The sequence below is a fragment of the Vombatus ursinus genome, unplaced genomic scaffold, assembly GCF_900497805.2.
Source record: "Vombatus ursinus unplaced genomic scaffold, bare-nosed wombat genome assembly UNPS02014813.1, whole genome shotgun sequence".
Lineage (NCBI taxonomy): Eukaryota > Metazoa > Chordata > Mammalia > Diprotodontia > Vombatidae > Vombatus > Vombatus ursinus.
Window position 1 is genome coordinate 13,734,355 of NW_020954591.1, and position 25,539 is coordinate 13,759,893.

A 25,539-nucleotide genomic window follows, 5' to 3' on the forward strand; every position below is an offset into this window, starting at 1 on the left:
TAGTATTATTTAACTTTTAAAAATGGATATACTTGGGACAGCTAGATGGTACAGTGGATAGAGCACCAACCCTGGAATCAGGAGGACCTGAGTTCAAATCTGGCCTCGGACACTTGACATTAGCTGTGTGACCCTGGACAAGTCACTTAACCCCATTGCCTAGCCAAAAAAGAAAAACCCCCAAAAAACAAAAAAAATTGGATACTTACATTTAATTAGTGATAATTTTGAATCGTTACCTATGACTATTCTAGAGTTATTAATTTCTTTTAATTGAAGTTTTGGGGGAAAACAGCTTATCTTGTACTTTCCAAAGAGAATGAGGTAATTGGTTCAATGACGCTTTTAGCTTCCACACAAATATTTAATTTCACATGGACATGCTTCATGTTCAGGAGTAGCAAGCAACATAATGACACAGTTCATCTTTGTCATGAGATTATCCTGACATTGACAGTGGGGATCATGCTAATATTGAGGTACTGTAAGTGTTCAAATTTGGCCTCATGCATATACCAGATTAAAGTAATCACCGGGCTTTACTTCAGTTTAAGTAAATTTATGTTAATCTCACTTATCTTGTTAACTTTGATTTGAACTTTGTTTTCCTTGGAAAAAGTTGGATGTATTTATATGGGAATTTTAGTAGGGAAATGTCCAATAATTTTGACCGTTGTTTAGGTCCTTTTCAGAGTTTCTCAAGTTTGCCATGTGTCTTAATCCACATACAGTATTTGGAGCTCGCACAAGATAGTAAAGCAAGCTAGTTTTATTGAGGGGAACTACTCAAAAAATGAAGAGCAGTCAGGTAGATTGATGGAATTAGAACAAATCTGTTGGGCCCCCAGCTGGAATTGAGCTCCTTAATGAGGCCCCAGAGAAAATGGGGCACTCTTTCCCAAAACTAGTAAAGAAAGTCTGTTGGGTTTTGTAATTTTCTTATTGTGTTCTGACACTCCAGGCCTGGGGAAAAGGAGCAAGAACCTGAGAACTGGTGCTGATTTAAGCTAATAGGGGCTGGGAAGACTCCTTGAGAAATGTAAGATAGTTGATATTAAAAATCCCTGCCCACAGCAAAGGGGCTTCTGGCCTTTACTGCTGATCTTACTCTGTTGGGATGACTCGGGTTTTTTGAGATTTCCTGGGACTTCTTTCTTTAGTTGGCTTTTGTATTCCTTATTCATGGAGGCGTTAGACTGTCTGCCTAGGACTTCCTGGGACCAGCAAAACTCCTTGTGTACACAACCAGATGAAAATGTATTTGGAAAATGTTTAACAAAATAAATAAAAATACAACATAAACAATACTAATTTGTAGCTTAAGTTCATTGTTTAAAAGCAGTTTTTTCCTTTTCTAGATTTGTATTTATTGTTACCGAAATAAAAACCAAAACAATAATAATAGTAATATGTATATATTTATTCATAATAAGGCTAAAAAAGGTCACTTCTGCTTCATAGTTGATAACTTATGAGAAAGAAAAACTTGACTATGTAAAGTACAGTCCAATGAATCAACACAGTAACAATAGATATTATATGTGACCTCTGTCTTGTAGCTGAAACTGCTAAGGCATTCAAGTTGTAAAGAAATTAGATTGTAGTTCAGTTTAAATAAAAACTTAGGTTATTGTAAATTAAGCTTTGAGAAAATAGGCAACCTCTTGGCAAAGTGGATAGAGGGCTGGCCCTGAAATCTGGAAGCACTGAGTTGAAATCCACAACTATCCTGGTCAGGCTAAACCTGTGCTTATCTGAGCCATAGCCAATTATATGCAAATTTCAAGATAGCCAATTACTTGGAGGAGGGAGCTAAAAATGTTAGTAAAACAGATGTGAAAACTCCATTGAATTTTAGAGCTAAACAGTTGTGAGGATACTAAGTCAACTAAGAAGTTTGCTTGCCTAAGCTGGGACTAGAACCCAAGTCTTTTGCCTGTAATTACTGTTCCTTTCCACTGTACCCAGCTTCCTTCCTTGTAATTAAAAAGGAACACAAGAGACCTGTTGTTCAGTCATTTTCCGTCATGTCTGATTCTTCATGACCCCATTTGGGGCATTCTGTCCACTAGCTGCCTCATGAGGATTAAATTATAGATGGTCACTGAAGTTCCTGATAATTCCAAAATTCTGTGATTCTTTGAGAGAAGTTATGTGAATGTTAGAGACATCATTTTTGCTTCTGCAGAAAGAGGATGGAGTTATATATGTCTTTTAACATTATTCTAAATTGTTTAAATATAATGTTCTTTAATATTTTTCTTAATTATTTGAATATAGAGTTTAAAAATATAATCAGGTAGAAAGGTATACCATAGTCTTCAACTTAGTTAACACCACAGCTTTGGGCAGCCTGGTTGTTTGGACCATGAGGCATCATCCTGGTACCACTTTCAGTTTGGTGACAGCATATCAGTTTATTTGGTGGCAGTATCTATAACAAAATGAAGCAAACATAGAGAAAAATAACAAATATGATATCAATAATATACATGACAAGATGTATGTCAAGGCTCTTTTTAATTTATATATTTATAATAGTATTTCATTTACCTTGTTTGATTGGGGGATGGCATTTTCTAATTAGCTGAGTTTTCTAGTTAAGAACAAATTTTTCATACCCATTAGCTGGTAAAAATTATACAAGATCCCTTGCAAAGAAATTTTTTTTGGGGGGCTAGGCAATGGGGTTAAGTGACTTGCCCAGGGTCACACAGCTAACAAGTGTTACGTGTCTGAGGCCGGATTTGAACTCAGGTCCTCCTGAATCCAGGGCCAGTGCTCTATCCATTGCACCACGTAGCTGCCCCTCAAAAATTTTCTATTAAGTTATGAAGAGAATGTCACCCTATGAAAGTTCTGGAATATGTTCTTTCTTTAGGTGAAACTAAGAAAATAATAGGATTTTACAAATGCCTCTTTCTTTAACTTTTTTATATTCTTTTTTAGCTTTTTTTATTGATAAATTCTGACTGTTTATCCATTTAAAATACTAGTCATTGTATTTTTTTAAAATACCCAGCAGTGAAAAGACTTAGTCTACTTCCTAAAAGACATGGTTCATATAATTTTGGATCTTGGCTGGCTATAATTAACACTTGTAAAATCTTTCAGAGTGACTTCTGAAACTTCTTTCTTTTCAGGTTAAGATCTCCTGCCTTTGACTTAACATCCTTGAAAACATTCTGGTTACCAGAGTGCTGATTAAAGGATATTTGTTTTATATATAACATTGAAAAATCCATAAAAATCTCAATGCTTTTAATAAGTCCTTTGTTCCTGCCCTTTTTAATTCTAAAACAAATATGGAATATCTGTTCCCATCATATTTTCCATTTTAATTCAATAAACTTTTATTAAGCACCTATAAGTACAAGGCCTTAGGGATACAAAGTTTAAAAAAAAATGACAATTCCTACTGTCAAGTACCATTACCCTATTCATTTGGTGTCAGTTTAATAGAATTGTTTGGAGGTATACCTATAAGGAAACAAGACTCAAACTTAGATAATTATAGCAAATATCACACCAGTGACATAAGCTGTATGTTAAGGCAATTTTTAATTTGTGTAGTCAGAATAACACCTCAGGTACCCTGTATGATTGGGGAATAAAATTTTCTAGTTAGCTGAATTTTATAATTTACTGAATTAAATAAAGTTCTTGGGTTGGTGGATATAGTATGTCCACAGAAAAACAATAGGATGTTGTGGTTAAATGAATTTCTAGTTAATCAGATTACTTTTTTTTTTAACCTTTGTTGAAAATCTGTCTAAAATATTTCAGCATGTAGTTCATCGCCTTGCAAGATAGGCTCTTGTCAAACTATACACTCCTTCTCAACCTGTGTAAACTTGTACCAATCTTCCATAGGGGAGCCACCCAAACTACAAGAAGCCTTCCTGCTGATCAGATGACCTGGGTTCAAATCCCAATTCTGTTACTACCCATGCAACCTTGGAAAATTAATTCAGTATCCCTGACTTCAGTTCCAGCATATGTAAATTGAGGGCATTGGAGTAAATTATCTCTAGTTCCAAATATGTAATTAATGAAAGAGGGCTAGAAAAATAAGTTGAAAATAGATTGCAAAGATTTTAATACTAGTCTAGGAAATTTGTTTTATCCTTCGTGGTAGAATAAATGATGAATTCTCCTGAAGGTTTTTGAAGAGGGGAGAAGCACAATCAGACCTGTACCTTAGGAAGATGATTTTGACAACTTGATCAATTGGAGATGAGAGATTTGAGTCAGGAGACTTAGGTTACAACATTCTAGGAATGAACGTCTAAACTGGAGTCTGAGGATTGAGTGGAAAGAAGGAAGAGATACAAGAAATGAGGGAGAAATAGAATAGACGAGGGTTGGGAATTGATTGGCAGTGAAGGAAAGGGAAAACTGATGTACTCATCAGAGACAGTAATTGAAACAAACCATTGGAATGGGTATCGCAAAAAGAGAAAAGAAAGAAGAGCAGAGAACAAAGCCTTGAATGACTCATACTCCAGAGGAGTCAATAGACGACTCATCAAGTATTTATTAGGCACCTGCAGTGTGTCAGGTACTGTGCCAAGCACTGGGTATACAAAAAAGGCAAAAGAGCAGTACCTGATCTCAAGGAGCTCCCAATCTAATGAAGGAGACTGCATATAAAAAAAAAAACTATATACACAGGATCTTTACTGAATAAATTATAATTTCAGGAGGAAGGCACTAGGGTTAAGGAGGACTGGGTAAAGCTTCTTTTTTTTTTCCTCTTTTTTTTTCTTTTTTTTATTAATTTATTTTGATTTATCAACAATCACTTCCATAAGCTTTTGAGTTTTAAATTTTTCTCTCCCTACCTCCCTCCCCAAGACAGCGCACAATCTAATATAGACTATACATATACATCCGTATTAAACATATTTTCACATTAGTGATGTAAGTAAGAATTAATAGGAGGAACCACCAGAAAGAGGAAACAAAACACAACAGAAGAAAAAAAAATAGCACATAGTATGCTTTGATCTGCATTCAAACTCCATAGTTCTTTCTTTGGATGTGGATAGAATTTTCCATTATGAGGCTTTTGGAGATGTCTTAGATCCTTGTATTGCTGAGAAGGGTTAAGTCTATCAAAGTCAGTCATCACTTACTGTGGCTATTACTGTGCACAGCGTTCTCCTGGTTCTGCTCACTTCACTCAGCATCAAATCATACAGGTCTTTCCAGGTTTATCTGAAGTCTGCCTGTTCATAATTTCTTATAGCACAATAGTATTCCACTACATTCATATATCACATTCACAATTATGATAACTGTGTCTTTCTCTTCATCCTTTTCCCCCTGTTTATGCTTTTCTTCCTCCTTTCTCCTTTTCCCTCCTCACTAGTGTTTTGTTTTTGACCACCCCTCCCTCAGTCCCACCTCCCTTCTGTTAGCCCCTCCCTTTTCTTTCCCCTTTTTCCTCCTACTGCCTATAGGGCATGGTAAATATATCTATACCTAACTGATTATGCTATTCCCTTCTTAAGCCAAATCTGATGAGAGTAAGGTTCAAACAATGCTCATCTGCCTCGCATCTTTCCCTCTGCTGTAATAGATTTTTGTGCCTTTTCCTGTGATGTAATTTACCCTTGTCTGACTCCTCCTTTCCTTTTCTCTCCATTTCTTTCCATTTTCTTAGATCAGATTAATTCACTTACTTGGATCCATTTAACATACTTGATTAGATTTTTTTCATCATTACATCAAAGTCAATTTATACCACACCCTTTATGTATATCCCTTTTACATGATGTAATAACAATAGAGTTCTCAAGAGTTACAAGTGTCATCTTCCCTTGTAGGGTTGTAAAGAGTTTGTCCTTATTAATAACATGTTGTCACTTTCTGTCCCATTTACCTTTTTATGTCTCTCTTGAGTCTTGTATTTGAAGATCAAATGTTCTGTTGAGCTCTGGTCTTTTTATCAGGAAGGTATGGAAGTCCCCTATTTTGTTGAATATCCATCTCCTCCCCTGAAAGTTCATGCTCATTTTCGATGGGTAGTTGATCTTTGGTTGTAATCCAAGCTCCTTTGCCTTATGGAATATCATATCCACACCCTACAGTCTTTTAATATGGAAGCTGCAAGGTCCTGTGTAATCCTGACTGTGGTTCCATTATATTTAAATTGTTTCTTTCTGGCTGCTTGCAATATTTTCTCTTTGACCTGGTAATTTTGGAATTTGGCTACTGTATTCCTTGGCATTTTCAATTTGGGATCTCTTTCAGGAGGTGATCAGTGGATTCTTTCTATGGCTATTTTACCCTCTGGTTCTAGGACCTCAGGGCAGTTTTCCTTTATGATTTCCAGAAAGATACTGTCCAGACTCTTTTTTTCATCGTGATTTTCAGGTAGACCGATAATTTTTAAATTGTGTCTCCTGGATCCATTTTCTAGGTAAGTTGTTTTATCAGTGGGATATTTTACATTTTCATCTATTTTTTCATTCTTTTGTTTTTGTTTGACTGATTCTTGCTCTCTCATAGAGTCATTAGCTTCCATTTGCTCAATTCTAATTTTTAACAAATTGTTTTCTTCTATTAGATTTTGTACCTCCTTCCCCATTTGGCCAATTGTATTTTTTAAGGACTTGTTTTCTACAGTTAATTTTTGTCCGTCCTTTTCCAAGCTATTGACTCTCTCTTGCATACCTCTCATTTCTTTTCCCATTTTTTCTTCTACCTCTCTCATTTGACTTTTAAAATCCTTCTTGAGCTCCTCTAAGAAGGCTTTTTGGGCTTCAGACCAGTTCATATTCCCTTTTGAGGTTCCAGATGTGGGTTTGTTGACAGTGTTGTCCTCTTCATAATTTCTGCCTTGATCTTCTCTCTTCTCATAATAAGAATCTATTGTATGTTTCTTTTTGCTCATGGTGTTTGCTTATTTCCCGGCCTTTAAAGAGCTTGGGCTCTCCTGCTGGGGAGCAGAGGGCACTGACCCAAGCTTCTTGTGTCGGGAGCCTAGGGCCTGGTCGATAGCTTTGTGTGCTGGGGCCTCCAATGTTGGCAGTTGGAGGCTATAGGATTCTGGCAGCTTACCTGGCGTTGGGCTGGAAATAGCAATACAGGAACTCTAGGGGTGGGATTGGGTAGTGTGACTCCTGGAGATTTCCTGCTCACCAAGGCCTTTCCTTCCTTTTGCTTTCTTCAGATGGATGTTGTAGGGTGTTTATCTGCCTGGGGCCCCTTGGAGCATTGCTTCCCTTAGTTTTGCTGAGGCACTGGGGGAGCCGGTTGCTGTAGAATGCCGAGGCCCCTGGTGGTTTTCTGAGCTGGTTTCCACCAGTTCCCCTGCCCTCAATGAGGCACTCGGGGTCCAGGTGTTGGTGTTTGCCTGCTCCACCACTTGGGCTTCAGGATCTCCTCCTGGTATGCTGAGGTGGGGCTTTCCACTAGCTTGCCGGGATGCCTCCTGTTTTGTGCTGCTTCCCTTCCCCCAGGGTAAGAGGGGCCTTTCCAGTTAATCCCTCAAGCTACCTGGGCTACTGGACTGCTGCACCCTATCTTTCTTCTGGTTCAGCTGTTCCAGGGTTTTTCCTGGGATGATATTTTCTGGGCTTTCAGGGATTAATAAGGAAGAATAAGAGAGACTCACCATCTTGGCTCCCTGAAGCGGAAGTCCTGGGTAAAGCTTCTTGAAAAGGTGAGAATTTAATTGAGACTTGAAGGAAACCAGGGAATCCAGAAGATGAGAGAGAGTTCCAGACATGGAGGCAGTCAGTGAAAATGCCCAGAGGCAGGATTGTTCAAGTAACATCAAGGAAGCCATAGAGGGAATGGTTAATGAAGGAGGTAGAATGAAGGGTATAAATCAAGGGCATAAAGTGAGGGTTTAGTTTTGACTAGGAGAATAGGCAACTTCATCCTTTGAGTTTAGAGCAAGAGGTGACAAGGGTAGAATGGTTTTAAGATACGGAGGGAAGATGATCAGCTCAGAAGGAGGCATGGTCACGTGCTGAGAAAAGGGAGTTGGGGTTGGAGTAGAGGGCTTGAGAAGAGCGTTTGGAACAGCTGCTTTCTGGATTGTGTGGTGACTAGAATTAATAGTTAGCAGGGCAAGAACAGGGAAAGGTCAAATGATTCAAGGGTGAAGAGGAAAATACCTTATTGAACTGGTTAACTATAGGGTTAAGAAGGGTTAAGCAAAGCAAGTGAAGTCAGGAAAGGAGCAGAGGACCTAAGAGCAAGGTATGAAAGGAATGTGTTAGATGGAATGAGGCAGTGGAGGGGAGCAACTGAGGTAGACTATGCCTTTGGTGTAGGAGGACATAGGCTCAAAGATCCAAAGCCAGACTGGTTATTAAAGGTCATCTAATGCAAACTCCTCATTTACAGAGGGGGAATGGGGCACAGAAGACTTAGCATAAGTGACAAGGCTAGAATTGGGACCCAGGCTCAAGTCCTGTGACTCCAGGTTCACTGCTCTTTCCACCATGCCATGCTTCTTTGCCCTTGCTATTGAGAGAAATAATCAGGTGATTAGGAAAGGAATACTATGTGTTCATGTGGGGTTATATGTCGGGAGTAGCAAGGAAGAATTAGGGGTTGGTGCTGAAAAGTTGTGTGGTCATCACTGCCAAACATCTTTTTGGAACTGTGTAACACTAGGCCTTGTAACAACACATTTGAAAAGATCATAGAGAGCTGGAAGGTACCACAGAAGTTAATGAGTCCAGTTTCCTTATTTTACAGATGAAAAAACTGAGACACACAGAGGCAAAGTGACTTGCCCAGGATCTCAGAGCTACTAAGTATCTGAGGCAGGATTTGAACTAAAGGCTTTCTCACTGTAGACCCAGCACTCTCTCTACTGTACCACCTTTTTTTTTTTTTTTGTTTCAGTTGTGCCAAACTCTTTGTGACCCCATTTGAGGTTTTTTTGGCAAAGAACCTTGGTTTGCCAATTCCTTCTGCAGCTCAATTTACAGATGAGGAACATGAGGCAAACAAAATTAAATGACTTGCCCAGGATCACACAGCTAGAAAGTGTCTGGGGCCAGATTTGAACTCAGGAAGATGAGTCTTCCTGACTCCAGATGCAGTGTTCTGTTCACTGGGTCACCTAGCTGTCATTAAAGTTTGCAAAGAGCTTTACGTATATAATCTCAGTTAGTATTTCTAACATCCAAATAAAGTGAGTGCTATTAATTTCCTCATTTTATAACTTGCTCACAGTCATATAATGAGCACCTGAAGCAGGATTCAAAGTCAGATCTTTCTGAATCCAGTTTGGTACACTATCTACTAGCCAGCTGGATATAGGCATGGAAGTTAGTATGGCTGTGGGGTTCTGATGAGATGAATTGTGTAAAGATACAGGAATATGGACAGAAATAATTTTCCTTTTCCTTTTTCTACAATGTGTTTGATACTGATATGGGGTGTCCCAAAACTCTTAGCTCATTTTTAAGGTACTAAAGCTTATATATATTCATACATATATCATATATGTACAGTAGTATAATTCAAGCTATCTTAAGATTTTTCATAAAACATGAAAAAAAATGTCCTGACTTTTAAAAAACCCAACTATTTTCCCTCTTTGTTATTCTGTAATCTCTGAGAAATAGAAAGTCACACTAAAAGAATTTATAATACTGTAGTTTCTCCAGAGAATTCATCAAACATTTCACTTACTCGTTTTGCTGATTTATGTATACAATGAAGGTACAAAATAGGATGTCGTATAGTTGACCTATAAAGTATAACTCCATTTGATTATTATTTACTTCTTTTCATATCCCCACTGCTTAGTACAGTGCCTCAGAATATAGTAGTGCTTAGTATAGTGCTTCGCACATAATAGGTGCTCAATAAATGCTTTTTTGACTCATTCATAGCCTAAAGTATCTCAAATGAGAGAATTTTTGATGGTTGGCAATAAATTATGCTTTGGTAGCCCGGGAATATATTTCTAAATTAGAAGGAGTATCAGCCCGATTAGCCAGTTTTTTTTTTTTTTTGTGGGGGGAATAGAGAATTAGGCTCCTCTTTCATCCATACTTCTTATAGGACTGTTCTTAATGTTGAAGAAATATTTTTATATACATATACCTCCAATTCTATCTAAATGTGAATTCTACTTTTGATATCTGTTTTACTATAGTAGAAAGCCAACCTGGAAGCCAGAAAGACCTGGGTTCAAGTCCTGCCTCTGCCATGTTCTGGCAGTGTGACCCTACAGAAGTCACTTTAGCATACTCTCAGTGCTCTAGGCAATACTTTGAGTTGCAAAGAAAGTGCCAAGCATTGGTAGAAGGAGTTTCCTCACACATGGGTGTCCTGTACTAATGAAATAACTGATTCAATCCCACACCAGTGCCTGGCTCTACTTGCTGTAATAAAAATCTCGATATAATTAAGATTTCCAAGCTTCAAACAATGACATATTTGACCATATCAATCAATTAATAAACATTTCTAGTGAACAGTAAGAAATAAACACTATTCAGTGCCTTCCCTGAAGCATCGAAGTCCTTACTTTTTTTTATGATTGTCTTTCTGTCATGATCTGCCTACCACTGTCCAAATCTCTTTTCTTTGTTACTTCCTTTTCCTTCCCAGCAGATCACCTCATTTCTGGTTTTACTGAGAAAATTGAAGCTATTCTCCCTGAGGTTTGTCGTCTCTGTAGCATAGTTGGACTTGGAATTAGAAGACTTGGAGAATTTTTTCCTTTTGATTACTAAGTGAACTGTCCACCTAATGGAAGTTTCTGTTCGTAACTAAAAGAGCTAATCATAATATATATTTTTAAACAGATGACTAGCCAACTAGAATTTTTAAATTAGAATTACTATGTGAAAACAAATTGTGAATGCAGGACTGCTCAAAAAATTTCAAGGAATCTTTGTTGCTTACTGAAATAATAACTTCTTAGCCTGATTCTCACAACTGTCCACAATCTTGTTCCAAACCAGCTTTCTATACTCAGATTATTCTTTTCCTTTTTGTAATCTTAAATCCAGTCAACCAAGACTACTCATTCAAAAAATATGTCCTATGTCATTGTTCATATTATTTTCTGTACCTGAAATGCTTTTCCATTCTTTGGTCTCCTCCACAAGAAAATTTTTATTTTCTAGAAATCTTACCCATCTTTCAAGACTGAGTTCAAATACCTTGTTAATGACATTTTCTCTGAACTACCGAGAGCCTGAGTAGGCCTAATGAATCTGGACAACCATCTAGTCTAACCCTTACCTAACCAAGAATCTCTTCTGCAACACAGCCAAGAAATGGACATCTAGTTCCCATTTGTAAGCGTCCCATGAAAGTGCAGTTACTAACTTTAGAGCCCATGTCACTTAGGTATAACTGTAATTATTAGGAAAGTTGGTTGTTGCTTTCCCCCTCGTTGTATTAAGCCACAATCTGCCTCTCTACAACTTTTACCCATGGTTCTTTATTCCATCTTCTGGAACAGAAGTAGTTCTGGAGTAGGACAAATCTCATCCCTGTTACACTTAACAGATTTTCAAATACTTCAAAATAGCAATGATACTCCACCTGATTCTTTTCTTCTCCAGCCTCATCATGCCTTTTTTCTTTCATTTGGGCCACTTTTGGCATTGTTTCTAGTCCTTAAACCATCCTAGTCACTCTTCTGGGTACATTCCAACTTGTCAGTTCCCTTCTTAAAATGTTGTACCTGAAATTCAAAGTCATTTACAGAATCTTATTGACCAGCTAACTGAGGTGAAAGGATTAAAATCTCCAAGGCATTGTCTCTGGTCTCAGTGGCAAGGTAGTTGATGAGAAACGCCAGGAGAATAGACAAAGCACCAGATTTGGAATTAGGACCGGTTTTGAATCCTGATTCTGCTGCTGACAGTTATATGAGCAAGTCATGTAACCTCTGCTTTATCATCTCTGAAGTATGAGAGGATTGGACTTAGATGCTCCCTATGGTAATTTGCAGCTCAAACTCCCATGATACTATTCTTTTTTTTGTGTGTTATAGCTGTCTAGGACATATCTTCTCTCCCTTACTAACCTATAAACTCTTCAAGAGGATTTGTCTTTATAACTTCTTTTTCATCCAGTATAGGATTTTAATTGTATTTATACTGCATATCCCAAATAAATAATGTTCAATGGCTCAATTGGAATTGGATTTCTCCTGAATTTTCAGTATAAAGTTCTAAAAGTATATCATTTATTTATTTTTGTCAAGCAAAGGGACCTCACCTATCGCCAACAGATAAAGAATATGGGATGCAGTTTAGATTTGGTGCTTTAAAATTGTATTTTAAGGATTGTGATTTTAAAATTGTATATTGAAGAAAATAAACATTTTGAATTGCTAGAACTATGAACATTAATCATAAAAACCCACACTAGCTTTTCTTTCATTAAGAGTAACACTTAGAATCTTAGTACCTGCAAATACAGAATGGCAGGTATTCTATAATCCAAATCTCATAGTTTACTTACAAAACCTTTTGAAACAATTTGTATGTATTTACTTCTCTTAATGCAATGTGTTGGGCTTAATACCGTCATTTAGAGGCAGGGACATAATAGTTACTTGAGAAAATTAATATTCATCTCTTGTTTCTACAGATAAGTAGCAAAGATGAAGATTTTTTAGACCTTTCTGTTGATGTGGAACAAAACACATCAATTACTCACTGTTTAAGGTAGAGTTGCATAACTTTTAATCGATTTTAAAATTCAATGTAAACATTTTTTTGACTTGGGATCTTTTCAAATGTATACATAATTTTCTTTTAAAATATTTTATTGATCTCTTTTGTTTTTATATCACATTGCTTTTCAAATATATCACTCCCTTTCCCCCTACTTAGTGAACCATGTTGTCTTTTATCAGTTTTGCCATTTTGCTCAGTGTGATGTAAAACTTCAGAGCTGATTTACATTTCTCTTTATTAGTGATTCTAACCAGTCTTTCATATGGTTTTTAATAATTTGTAATTTATCTTTGAAGTACCACTTATCTATTTCCTTTGACCACTTGTCTGTCCATTGAGGAATACCTCTGGGTTATATATATTTGTGTTAGTTCCTTATATATCTAAGATGTCAGACCCCTGATCAGAAATTTGTGTTGCAAAATTTTGAAAGTATGTTTTTATCTTTGGTGTTTTCATCTGGACCTGTTTTCAGTTAATTTATAATTAGCTATAGATTAGATTTTATAGATCAGCTAATATTGCCTTAGCTATATCTCTAAGAGGTACTTGATCTCATTTTTGTCTTCATGTGTGTTTGTGTGTCTCCTTTAATAATAAGGTTGTATGTTTGCTTTTAGCTTATTATGGCATGTAATGTAAGATATTGACCTAAAACTAATTTGCCAAACTATGTTGCAGTTTTTCATGCAGTTCTCATCAGTTAGGAAGTTCTTCCCTAAGTACTTTAATGTATTCACCATTATTTTCTAATATCCATGACATGATTTTTCATTTGAATTTTTGCATAGGGGTTTTAGCAACACGGAAACTCTATGCAGTGAATATAAATATTACTGCGAAGAATGTCGCAGCAAACAGGAAGCACACAAAAGGTAAAATTCATGTTTTCTGAATGTTGGTGATTATTAAATGTATACAAAGGATTTTCAGCTCTTACAGAAGTCATACATTTTTGATTTTTCTGGTACCAGTTGAAGCTCAAGAAAATGTACCTATAATGTACAAAAAAATAATGTACTCATAATGAGACTTTAGAGGCAAAAGGAATGTCTCAGATTTTTGGTTCAGAAGATCTAGTCCCTAAATGACACCTCATAGTCATGTAAAAAAAAATATCTTTGTCATCACCACTAGTTAAAACTCATTGAGCAGTTTACTGGCTATGCACTTAGTACACCCTCTATGAAAACAACACCTTTGGAGATTTTCTAAATTTAATAATGGTTTAACAATCTCAAAACCAGACATAATGTTGAGCTTAGAAGCTATCCTATTTGAGATAAGCATTTTTTATGCTTTTTGGGAATAAAACATTGATTTCCTGTTTAAGATTTTATACTACCTTTAGAACATTACTAGTATGATTTTTAAAAAATTTAAATGTCAACAAATACATGGGATTTTGTTTTCCTGCCAGTAACCATATAATCTGGATTTTCGGAGACATTCCTCATTTCAAGAGAAGAAAATGCACTTTTATTAAGATTTTGCAAAAGGGAGTAGTCTTAGGTCAGATCATAGGTCCCAATTTTGGTTCTAGTCAATAAAGGTTTTAATTAACAAGGTTTTCCTTAGAAATTAATGTATTTATTATTAGGAAGGTATTTTAATGGTTATTTATCTTTGTTAATGAAGAAAAGCAGTAATGCAGTTGATTAAAACAATATCCTCTATGTGTGATTGGAACTTTGCTACTATCTGTAAAGTTATTAATTAGTGTATATTTGAAGATAGAACGTCTTTGCGTTTACTTCCAGCAATAGACCATATCTGCATTCTGAGGGCTAAGCTTTGCTGTGTATGCAACGTCAGTAGGCTGACCACTTGCTGATAAATTCATTGGCTGTGGGATCCTATGAAACAAAGAAACTTAGAAAATGCCCTTCACTCCTGTGTGGCCTTCTGCAGTGACAGTAACAGAAGAAAAAAAAGTGAAGTGTGATAAGAATCACACTTGTTTTAGACCTTCTATAAATATTAACTTGATATCCTAAAAATGAGGTCTTTTTTCAGTGACCAACAAAAGGGCATACTGCTTGAAAAAATGAATCAGAACAATCTTTGCATTCTCACCCTAAATGATATCAGAAAAAAAGAAAGTTGTAGTTAAGTGAATGGATAGGCTTGAGTAGAAATGGGCTTTTTGAAAAGTGAAATTCCATTCAAGTGTGAAATAGTTTGACTTCCCTGACTTTATGGTCCAATCTGACTGAATGATTGATTAAATTGAGTTGTTTGTAAATTCAAGCAAATTATGTATAGATATACATACTTAGTGTTGTAGATAGGACATTAGCTTGAAAGGCTACCATACTTGGGTTCAAATTCTGCCTTTGGCATCAGCTATGTGACCTTAAACAAGTTATTTAACCTCTTCAGGTAATTGATTTACCTGATTTATTTGTCATAGTCTAGATTGCTTAGGAATCATTACAACTAGCAAAAACTTAATATAATTGGTGAATTTCAATATTACAATTGAATAAAAATTGAATTTAATATAATTTTAATTGGATTTATTCTGTCATTTGGGAATGAATGTAGTTAATAATATTAGTTGGGGATAAATATATGGTATTGTTGATTTTTATTGTGAATAGTAATTGATGGATGCTAGTGATCTATTTTTGCAGCTGTGAAATTGATAACTATACTCTGAAGATTTTTTAGTATAGATAACGTGAAATGTCAAAATGGGGAGATATGTTTATGGAGCATTTTATCCATGTAGATATTTTGGATTTACATTCAAATGAGCTAATGTTATTGAGTTGGTAATAAGACATTTTTATTTTCTGTTTATATACTTGGATCTCATCAGCTTTCATTGTTGCATTTATCTTCTCTATGCAGGTAACTCCAAAAATCTATGTGCTTTCAACTATCCTTTTACATAGAGACAGTGGATCCTCACAAAAAAGCCAGCAAGGATCTAACACTGAGGGGTGAGGGATCATAGGTAGGAAGGAGGATGAACAGGAAGATCCTTACAGCTTGGGCTAAGGAACTAGCAAAATAGTCAATTAAGATAGATTAAGTAATTACTGTGTGCCGGACACTGTGCTAAGTGCTGGATATACAAATGGGAAAAAAATACAATCCCTACCCTCAAGGAGCTTAAAGTATAATGAGAAAGACAGCACACAAAAAGAAACTAAAAAGCACAGAGAGGTAGGTATGTGATAATGGAAGGTACCTGATGGCAGGTATGGTGGAGAAGTCATAGATGTCCCAGAATAGAGCAGCCAGGTGAGAAATGAGATGTCTCAGCTGAGTTCCCTCCTTAAATGGAGGTTTTGGAGTTAATGGCATCACCCTCCAAACAGAGGGGCAGAGAGTGGTGATGAGGTGGAGTACCAAAGCTGATGGAATCATTCAGGGTGATGAGGTTTTCCCAATAGTGAGCATAGTGGAGAAGTTAGAGATGTCTCAGAATAGTGAAGCCCCGTGAGAAATGAGATATTCAAAATGCCTCCTGCAAGAGGACAACCATTTCTTACAATACCAAAAAAACCACACAAAGTCTACTCCAGGAAGTCACCTGTGTACCACAAAATGGCTTGTTGTGTCCCACAGGCTCCTTGACTCTCTTATGGAATCTGGAGAAAATCTGGAAATAGACATGGTTTGATGGGTTACCCTATGCATTAAGTGGGTTCTGTGCTCTCCTGGATACCTCAGGGGAGTGGAGCAGGAAAAGATTATCCCTAGACTTGATGACCAACACCTGCATTTGTGCATAAATTATATAAAGTAAAAGAGTGAGCGCAGTAACGTGCTGGAAGCTGGGACTCAGTTGCTGTTGCACCTCTCTTCCCCACCTCCCTGCTTGCAACCCCGAAAGGCAGCACTTGACTATCTGATATTATAATGTTCATGATAAACATTACGAAAAGATATCCCTGAAGATAATGGTAGCCTATTTGCGAGCATCTCTTTCAGAGAATGAGAGAGAAATTCGACAAAGAACTTGATAAAACCCTTCAAATTAAATCAACATTTTTTTTCCATTTTAGTGACTTATGTGCAAAGGTAAGCATAGAGAAGGATAAAATGCTTATAATGAACAGGGATTGAATTATTTATGAATCAGCTGTCTGTACAGACTATGTACTTACTAAAAAGTAGAAACTATGTTCAGTGTCAAATTCAAAGAAATTAAAAAATTCAAAGAAATTATAAAAATGAAAAACTATGGAATGTATTGAAGGCAATTTGTGACTTACTTAAACAAACTACTGACAGAAATATGAGAAATGGATAAAGGAGTAGACATTGACACCAATTGTCATCATTTCCTGAGGAATTTTAAACAATGTAAAGAGGTTACCGCACAAGAGGATACCAGAAGAGCCTTGAAAATCCTTAGCAAGGAAACTTATGATTTCTTTAGTAACTGGAAAGGGATGCCACATTAAATTAGAGTAAACTTGTTAAATGACATGTAAGAGACATCCAGTTGATAAATTATCCAAAAAAAATGTGAACAGGAAATTCTCAAAAGAAGAAATCCAAGCCATCTATGGTCCTATGAAAAAAAAAAGATGCTCTGAATATGTGATGATTAGAGAAATAAAAATTGAAGCAGCTCTGCAGTTCCACCTCATATTCATTACATTAATGGACTGTTGGAGAAACTGTGTATTATTTGTCCAGTTATTCTAGAAAGCAGTTTGAAACCATGACACAAAAGTCACTAAAGTGTACATACCCTTTGATCCAGCAATACTATTAGGCATGTACTTGGAAAAAGCCAAAGAAAGAGAGAGGTCCTATCTGTACCAAAAAAAAAAATTAATATGACAGTTCTTTATGCAATGGCAAACAACTAATCTCAGGAAATGCTCACTAACTAGGAAATAGATATGGTGTGTGACTGTAATGGGATATTATTGTGCTATATAAAATTAGAAAAGATATAGTTTCAGAGAAACCTGTTACGGCTTATGAACTGATACAAAATGAAGTGAGCCGAACCAGGAGAACAATCTCTACTATAACAAAAACACTGTAAAAATGAACCATTTTGAAAGACTTAAGAACTTTGATCAGTGCAGTGATCAACCATGATTCCAGGAAACGAAAAATGTTACCCACCTCTTGACAGAGAGAAGATGGTCTAATTATTCAGGAGACACTGTACAAAGCTTTTGTGTTATAAAGGCAAAAAGTGGTACCTGCCTTCAAGGAACTCACAATCTAATGGATGGGACAGCAAGCAACAAATGTACAAATAAGCTTATATACATAGTAAATAAGAAATAATTAAGAGAGGGAAGGCACAGAAATAAGAGAGATTGGAGAAGGTCTTTATAGAAGGTGATATTTTAATTGAGGCTTGAAGGAAGCCGGGGAGGTCAGTAGTCAGAGCAGAGGAGGGAGAATGTTCCAGGTATGGAAGACAGCCAGAGAAATTCTCCAGAGCTGAGAGATGGAGTGGCTTGTTCATGGAACAACCAGTATTGCTGGATTTCAGAGGTTGAGAGAGGGGTGTATTTAGGTGTTAGAAGACTGGAAAAGTAAGGAGCACTAGATTATGAAGCACTTTAAATTCCAAGCAGAATTTTGTATTTGCTTCTAGAGTAGATTGAGAGCCACTGAAGTATAATGGGTAGGAGGAGAATGTAGTCAGATCTACACTTCAGAAAAATCATGTTGGGGACTGAATGGAGGATGGAAAGGAGTGGCAAGAGATTTTGGGGCTGGCCGACCAACCAGCAGGCTTTTGTCATGAGGTGACAAAGGCCTGTATTGAGGTAGTGGCAGTATTAGAGAAGAGGAAGCATATTTGAGAGATGTTGTAAAAGTGAATCGACAGGCCATGGCATGAAATTGGATGAAGTAGATGAAGGTTGTCTGTTGCCTGCAATGAACTGCCATCGATCCTAGTCTGTTTGTCCATGTATCTTAATCAGGTACTGTGTGTGACACGTGTTTGATATCCTCTAAAGAAGAAAAAACAAACGTATATTAGAATGTTGTATGGTTTTAGAAAAGCAGATAGCTTTTATGGTCTTGGGTGATAAGGTTGTTGTGAATAAATGACTTTATGAACTATAAAGCGCTATATAATGCATACTATTGTTGTAAATCTATTAACCTTTTTTTTGGGAAGCCTCTACATGGTACCATAGTGCACAGAGCACTAGGCCTGGAGTCAGGAAGACCAGAGTTCAAATATGACCTCAGACACTTACTGGCAGTGTAAGTCACTTACCTCTGGGCAAGTCACTTAACCTCTGTTTGTCTTGGTTTCCTCAATTCTAAAATGGGGATTATAACAGCACCTACCTCTCAGGGTTGTTTGGAGGATCAAATGAGATAATATTTATAAAGTGCTTAACGCAGTGCCTGGCACATAGTAGATGTTATATAAATGCTTATTCCCTCCCTCCCTTTTCTCAGTTCTTGTCCTTGACTTCTCTGTAGCATCTCACACTGTTTATCAACCTCTCCTGAATATTCTTTTTTCTCTCTTGGTTCTGCTACCCATTTGACCATTCCTTTCCAGTCTTGCTGGGTTATCACTGTATCTTACCTCCTAACTATGAGTTTACTCCAAGGTTCTGCACTGGACCCTCTCTTCTCTCTACTCTTGGTGACCTCATTGGCTTCTGGGAGTTCAGTTATCTCTAAACAGATGACTCCAGATCTATGTATCTGGTCTCTGTCTTTGCTGAGCTCTAATCCCACATCACCAAACTGCCTACTGAACATTTCAAATTGATGTCCCATAGACATCTCAAACTTTAAAATGCTCAAAATAGAACTCATATTTTCCCTCCAAACTCACTCCATATCCTAACATATTTTTTTATCAAAAGCACTACCATTCCTCTAACCATGCAAGTTTGTATCCTTAGCATTCTTCCCGATTCCTCATTCTCTCTCATCCTATATCCGCTGTCAATTTTTCCACTTCTCCAACAGCCTCTTTCATCTACTCCCTTATATACACTCACATGGCCAACAGCCTAACTCAGGCTTTCATCATCACCTGGATTATTGCATTGGTCTCCTAATTGGATTCTTTGTGTCAGATCTTTCACTAATACATTTAAATAGCTGTCAGAGTGGTATTTCTAAGGTCCAATTTTGACCAATTACTCCTTGCTCAATAAATTCCAGTAATTACCTAATATGTCTAGGATGAAGTATGAAATTCTCTGGCATTTAAAGCTCTTCAAAATCTGGTTCTACCCTACCTTTTCAGGCTTATTATACATTGCTGCCTTTTATTTCCAACCTCGCCTTCTTACTGTTCTCACACATGACATTCTATCTCCTCTTGTCTTTGTATCTTTGTATAGGATGGCTCCCTTGCCTGAATTGAACTCTCTTCTCAGTTCTGTTTCTTAGGATCCCTGGTTTCCTTCAATGCTCAGTTCAAATACTTTCTGCATGAGTCATTTCTTTAATTCCTTCCACTACAAACCTCACCCCCTGCAATTACTAGTGCCTTTCCCTCAAAATGACCAGGAATTTTTATTTTGTATATATACTTATGAGTACAGGTTGTCTCATGCAATAGAACGTAAATTTATTAAGGGAAAGCTAGTTTCGTTTTTGTCTTTCCATCCCCAGCTCCTAGTACAGTGCCTAACATGTAAATGCCTATTGATTGATTACTGTTTTCTCTGAATAGAAATTCTCTCCCACTTTTGATGATACTCTTACTGACCTGAATGCTTCATTTAAAAAAGTAATTACTTGTTGTCACATTATAAGACTTAAAAATCTACAAAATAAAAGTAAAATAAACTTTTGATTTAGGAATTTAAAACAGACACAGTGTGATTCTTAGCTGATTACCTTAGGTTTTTGAAGGCTCTGTAAAGAGCAAACTCTAGCAGGTCTTACCAAGCTAGAAAGGCTTTGAATATGAGGTCAGCAATCAGCTCTTGTCTTCTAAAGGAGCTAAAGGCCAGAGAAACTAAATGACTTATCCAAGGTCACATAGGAAGTAAGCCTCAGTGGCATTATTTGAACCCAGGTCCTCTGACTCCAGAGACACTTTTTTCACTGTACCATGTAGCTTAATAGAGTATTATCTAGCTTTGATAATTTTATTTTTAAAAAGCCTTTAAAAATGCAGTGTTCTTCAAAGTTGACAGATTTGCTTTTATTCTTAGTGTTCCTGTATATTATTGAATAAAGTTTCCTCTCCCTAGCACTTCTCAGATTTTACTGTATTTCAACCATACCACTAAAATTTGTAATTTTTTCTGATTCATTTCAAAGTTGTGGCAGTTATTCTTTTCTGAAAAAATTAGTTTTAGAGGGACTGAGTAGACACTAGTCTTTGCAAAAGAAACTGACTAAATATGGAGAACAAGTATCAGCAAACATTATTTGACCCCACAAGAAGAATATAGAAGCATTTTCTATTAATTATCATGCCTCTGTTATATTCTCTCCTGGATTGTGAGCGCCTTTGAGACAAAGTAGTCTTTTTTTCAGGTCACTATTCCCTGATCCTTGTACAATGCCTTATGTGTAGTCTGAACTGAGTAAATGTTTTGGGATTTGCCTGTTGAAGCTTTATATCCAAAAACCAATTACTTCTTGATTTTAGTTGAAAACTTATTCAAGCATGTTAATTAAATTAGACCAAGTATTTAGTTGTTCATTTTCCTTTTGCACCTAGTAACTCAGTTGGGACTCTTGGTTTTAAAATATTAGTGAAAGTTATTACATTTTCATATAAGTTTTGTCAAATTAGAGTTAGGAATGATTGTAAAGCTTGTTAGTCAGATATTAAAAAAAAGCAAGCTGGGTAGTAAGCATTTTAGGAATAGTAAGCTATAATCATATTCTAACTTTGTAGTCTACAAACTTTTTTATGATCTCAATCTTTTTTTTTTTTCTTAACTTATTTCATGAACCTGTATTTTAACAGTTTTGTTTTTCTGGTGATGGCCCCTTTAACTGGAATTATAGAAAATCGTGGGCCTAATCATTGACTAAATACTATTTAGGGATTTGATGAAGATTGATTCCAAAATGTAGACCTGTCATATGCTTAATCATATGTAAACTTAAAATATTTTCAGTTTATTTTATATACTTTCCAATATCTCCAATAGAGTCTCTTCTTTCCTCCATCCCACTCACCTCTCTAGTACAACCATGTCAGACTCTCTAGGTGGAATGGCTGGAACCAAATTAAAATGTAATTGGGAAGTGTTCAACATAAATACAACATACATAATGCTATTTTATGTTTTTCTAAGTCAATATGTAGCCAGCCATCTAGGATTCCTTTCTATTTGAGTCTGACACCACTACTCTAGTTGAACATTAATGTTTATATTTTATTATGTCTGCCATTTTGTTTGAATTCAATGTAAGTAGACATTTCTACTCTCCTGCTATATTCTGTTGTTCAGTTGTGTCTGACTCTTCATGACTCCATTTGAGGTTTTCTTGACAAAGATACTGGAGTGGTTTGCCATTTCCTTCTCCAGCTTCTTTTAGAGTTGAGGAAACTGAGGCAAACAGGGTAAAATGACTTGCCCAAGATCACACAGCCAGTAAGTGTACAAATTTGAACTCAGAAAGATGAGTCTTCCTGAGTCCAGGCCCAGGACTCTATCTGCTGTGCCACCTAGCTGTCCCAGCTGTATCCTACTTTACTATTAAATACGGAAATTTCTAGAGGCCAATGTAAAGGGGTTTTTCAAGGCATCATATGAATCTTTTTTAAAAGTAGAGAATAGGTGAAATAAGTATCATAAATCCTCTTTCCCTATAACATTAGTTAGCAAGCCATAAATATCAGTTCTTATCCTTACTGCTATTGTGATGTTGGGCAGCTCAGTAAATTTCCCTGGTCCTTCATTTTCTCATCTGTAAAATGAAAGGTTTGCGTTAGATAATTTCTGAGTTTACTTCTAACTCCAAAACTATGATTTTTGTGAATATGGAATTAAAATATTACTGTTAGTTTCAAATTGCCCAACCAAAAGTAATATTAGAAAAGGATGAATGATGTTTCCTTTGTTAATATATGTTTGTTCTTTATAGTTAAGACAGAAAAAGACCTGTTTTAATTGAAAAAGATTTATTCTTCTAGCAATTGCTTTTTTGTGCGTATATTTTCTCTCTTAAATTTTGGTCAACTGTTGTAGAATGCAAAAAAAAAGCTGTGATATTGAATGACAACATAAAGTGCATGTTGATTGAATTCTATTCCATTGAGATGACTTGTACTTTTGTTTCTTTTGGTGGTACTTTGGACATATTTTTTGACTTTTAAAAAAATTCCTTAACAGAATGAAAGTAAAAAAACTGCCCATGATTTTGGCGCTGCACTTGAAGAGATTCAAATATATGGATCAGCTTCACCGATACACAAAACTTTCTTATCGGGTAGTTTTTCCTTTAGAACTTCGACTATTTAACACTTCAGGAGATGCCACCAATCCTGACAGAATGTACGACCTTGTGGCTGTTGTGGTTCACTGTGGAAGGTAATAGTAACTTATCTTTCCTGTATGTGTTTATCAGAGACATTTGTAAACTAGCAAAGCAATCCATAACAATATTAATTTTAAGATTTTATTTTATAATTTTTTTAAAAAATTCTTTACCTTTACAAATGATATATCTTCTAAGAAAGACAGTGCAGATAGAGAGGAAGCTGTGGATGCCAGAAAGCCTCGAGTCTAGCTTCTTCTCTGACAATTGCTGGCTCTGTCTACCTGAGCAGGTCACTGACCCTCTCAGGGCCCGGGCTGCTCTCTAAGGCTCTAAGTTGTGTAACAGTTGCTGTTTTGCATTGGCAGGATTTCCTTATTCCAATGAAAACCCAAACTTTCCTCATCTCAATCCCTCCCAAAAATTATTCCTGGGAAGAATTTATTGTATTTTATAGCCTACTGTGTACAAGGTATTATGCCTATGTATATGATATTTATTGCAAAGTCCAGCCAAATAATTAGAAAAAGTATACTTGTAGTACAATTATGAAAGCCAAACAAATTCTTAAAATTCCAAGTAAGACAGTTTGCACTGCCTATTTAGAATTTTCCCTGCCACTTTTATTCTAGATTGTCATCCTTCTTCCTTGTCTTTAGACAATCTTCCAGTAGTATGTTCCATCAGATAAAAATTCCACATTTTTCCCATCCCTCTGTTTTTCCCACCTCTGTTTTGTCAGGAGTCAGGAACCTGCGTCCTCAAGGCCACACGTGGCCCTCTCGGTTTGTTCTGTGAAGTTTGGATTCAGTCAAAGGGCCGCACCCGAGGACCGAGAGGGCCACATGTAGCCTTGAAGCGTCAGGTTTCCCACCCCTGGGAGACAGGAATGAATCATGGGAGGCAGAATGAAAGGCATTATGCTTGGTGTCACCTGAATCTGTGCCTGTTAAACTAAGAGCAAGTGATGGAATATCGACAGTTCTCTTTGCTCCCAGCATTGCTAATGGCCTTTAAAAATGATTGTTGTTTCATGGCAGATGCTGTATGTACTGCATATGCACAATGCATTACACATCATAAGTATCCAAAAAAGTATTGCTGAAATAGCCCAAAACACAGTATTTATTAATGTTTGAAAAGGAAAATAGTATCCCAAAAAGCCTGATGAAAACTTTAGGTTGATAAAATGTTTTATCAGTTAGTTCCATTTTGAAAACTATTTCTAAAGTTGCTCCAAAATATATTTTGTAACCATATATATGATAACTGCCGACTAGCCTTTCCCAGTAAATGAAAAAGAGGTGGGAAAAATCCCTATGGGCTCTTTTCTGGGCTTTATTGTCTTTAGTACTTATATGGCTTCTTCTGTGTTGTGAAGTAAGAAGTGCTGCCCTTATTACAAAAAAAACTGTCTTTACAATTTTTACTCTTTTATCAGTCACTTCTTTTGTCCCAGACTTAAAATACATTGTTACCAAAGTCAGAGCGGCAACAAGAATAGACAGCAAAATTCTGAAGTATAGTAAAAATATTCATTTGCCTAAATTTACCAGTAGATGCTTGGTGGGAAGAACAGAACAGATGAAGTTAAAATCCTGTTTCTGAAAGAGAAGGAAACCACCTTGTTATAGAATAATTGGGATTGATTCCCAAGCTATGCCAGCAATAGTGTTAGCTGAGAAGGGTGGGAATACCTTAACCTTCCTGATTTCTCTACAGTTCACTGGAATATTCTTAGAGCAAAAATGTTAATATTTCATTTTTATTAATCTCACAATAACCATGTGACACATGGGTAATGCAATGTTATTCCCAGAACAGGAGACTTAGGTTAAGAGCAAGAAGTGATTTACTTTCTTTCATATAATTAGTAAATAACAAAGCTAAGATTTTAACTCAGGGCTTTTGACTCCAAGGTTAGTGTCGTTTCCATTACTCCACACTGAGTGATACCTAGTGTTGACTTCTGGCAAGCCACTTAACCTTTCTAGGCCTCATTTTCCTCATCTGTAAAACTGAAAGGTTAAATTAGAAAATCTGGTTCTATCTAGCTGTAAATCTTATGATCATGTAGACGGGGTTATAGACTATTATATAGAAGTGAAGAACATAAGGGAAGCCTTTAGCCTTTAGCATACCTTTAATATCCAGAATTGTATCTTCCAATGTCTAAAAGGTGACTTGACGTTCCTAAATGATATAAGGAATTCATTTTTTAAAAAATTTACTTTTTCACTATAAACTTATCAAACATAAACATTTCAGTATGCAAAAAGAAAAAACTAAAAAGAAGAAATGTTATATGAAAGTATGAATCTATATGCAACTTTTCAAAAAATTACATATTAAAATTAACATGATAGCACTATTGCTCACTTTTCTTTGTCCTTTTCTGAACTTTCTGCTCTATTCTGTGTATTTATTTAAAGTT

General features: G+C 36.2%; 1 protein-coding gene across 1 annotated transcript in view; it reads left to right on the forward strand.

Annotated features, from left to right (window-relative positions):
• Positions 1-25,539, forward strand: part of USP12 (ubiquitin specific peptidase 12) — a 125,259-nt gene that overhangs the window by 92,554 nt on the left and 7,166 nt on the right. Inside the window, exons 5-7 of the mRNA XM_027835122.1 lie at positions 12,595-12,671; positions 13,475-13,558; positions 22,961-23,158. Of these exons, the coding sequence (XP_027690923.1) occupies positions 12,595-12,671; positions 13,475-13,558; positions 22,961-23,158 (359 nt within the window). The remainder of the gene's footprint in view (positions 1-12,594; positions 12,672-13,474; positions 13,559-22,960; positions 23,159-25,539) is intronic.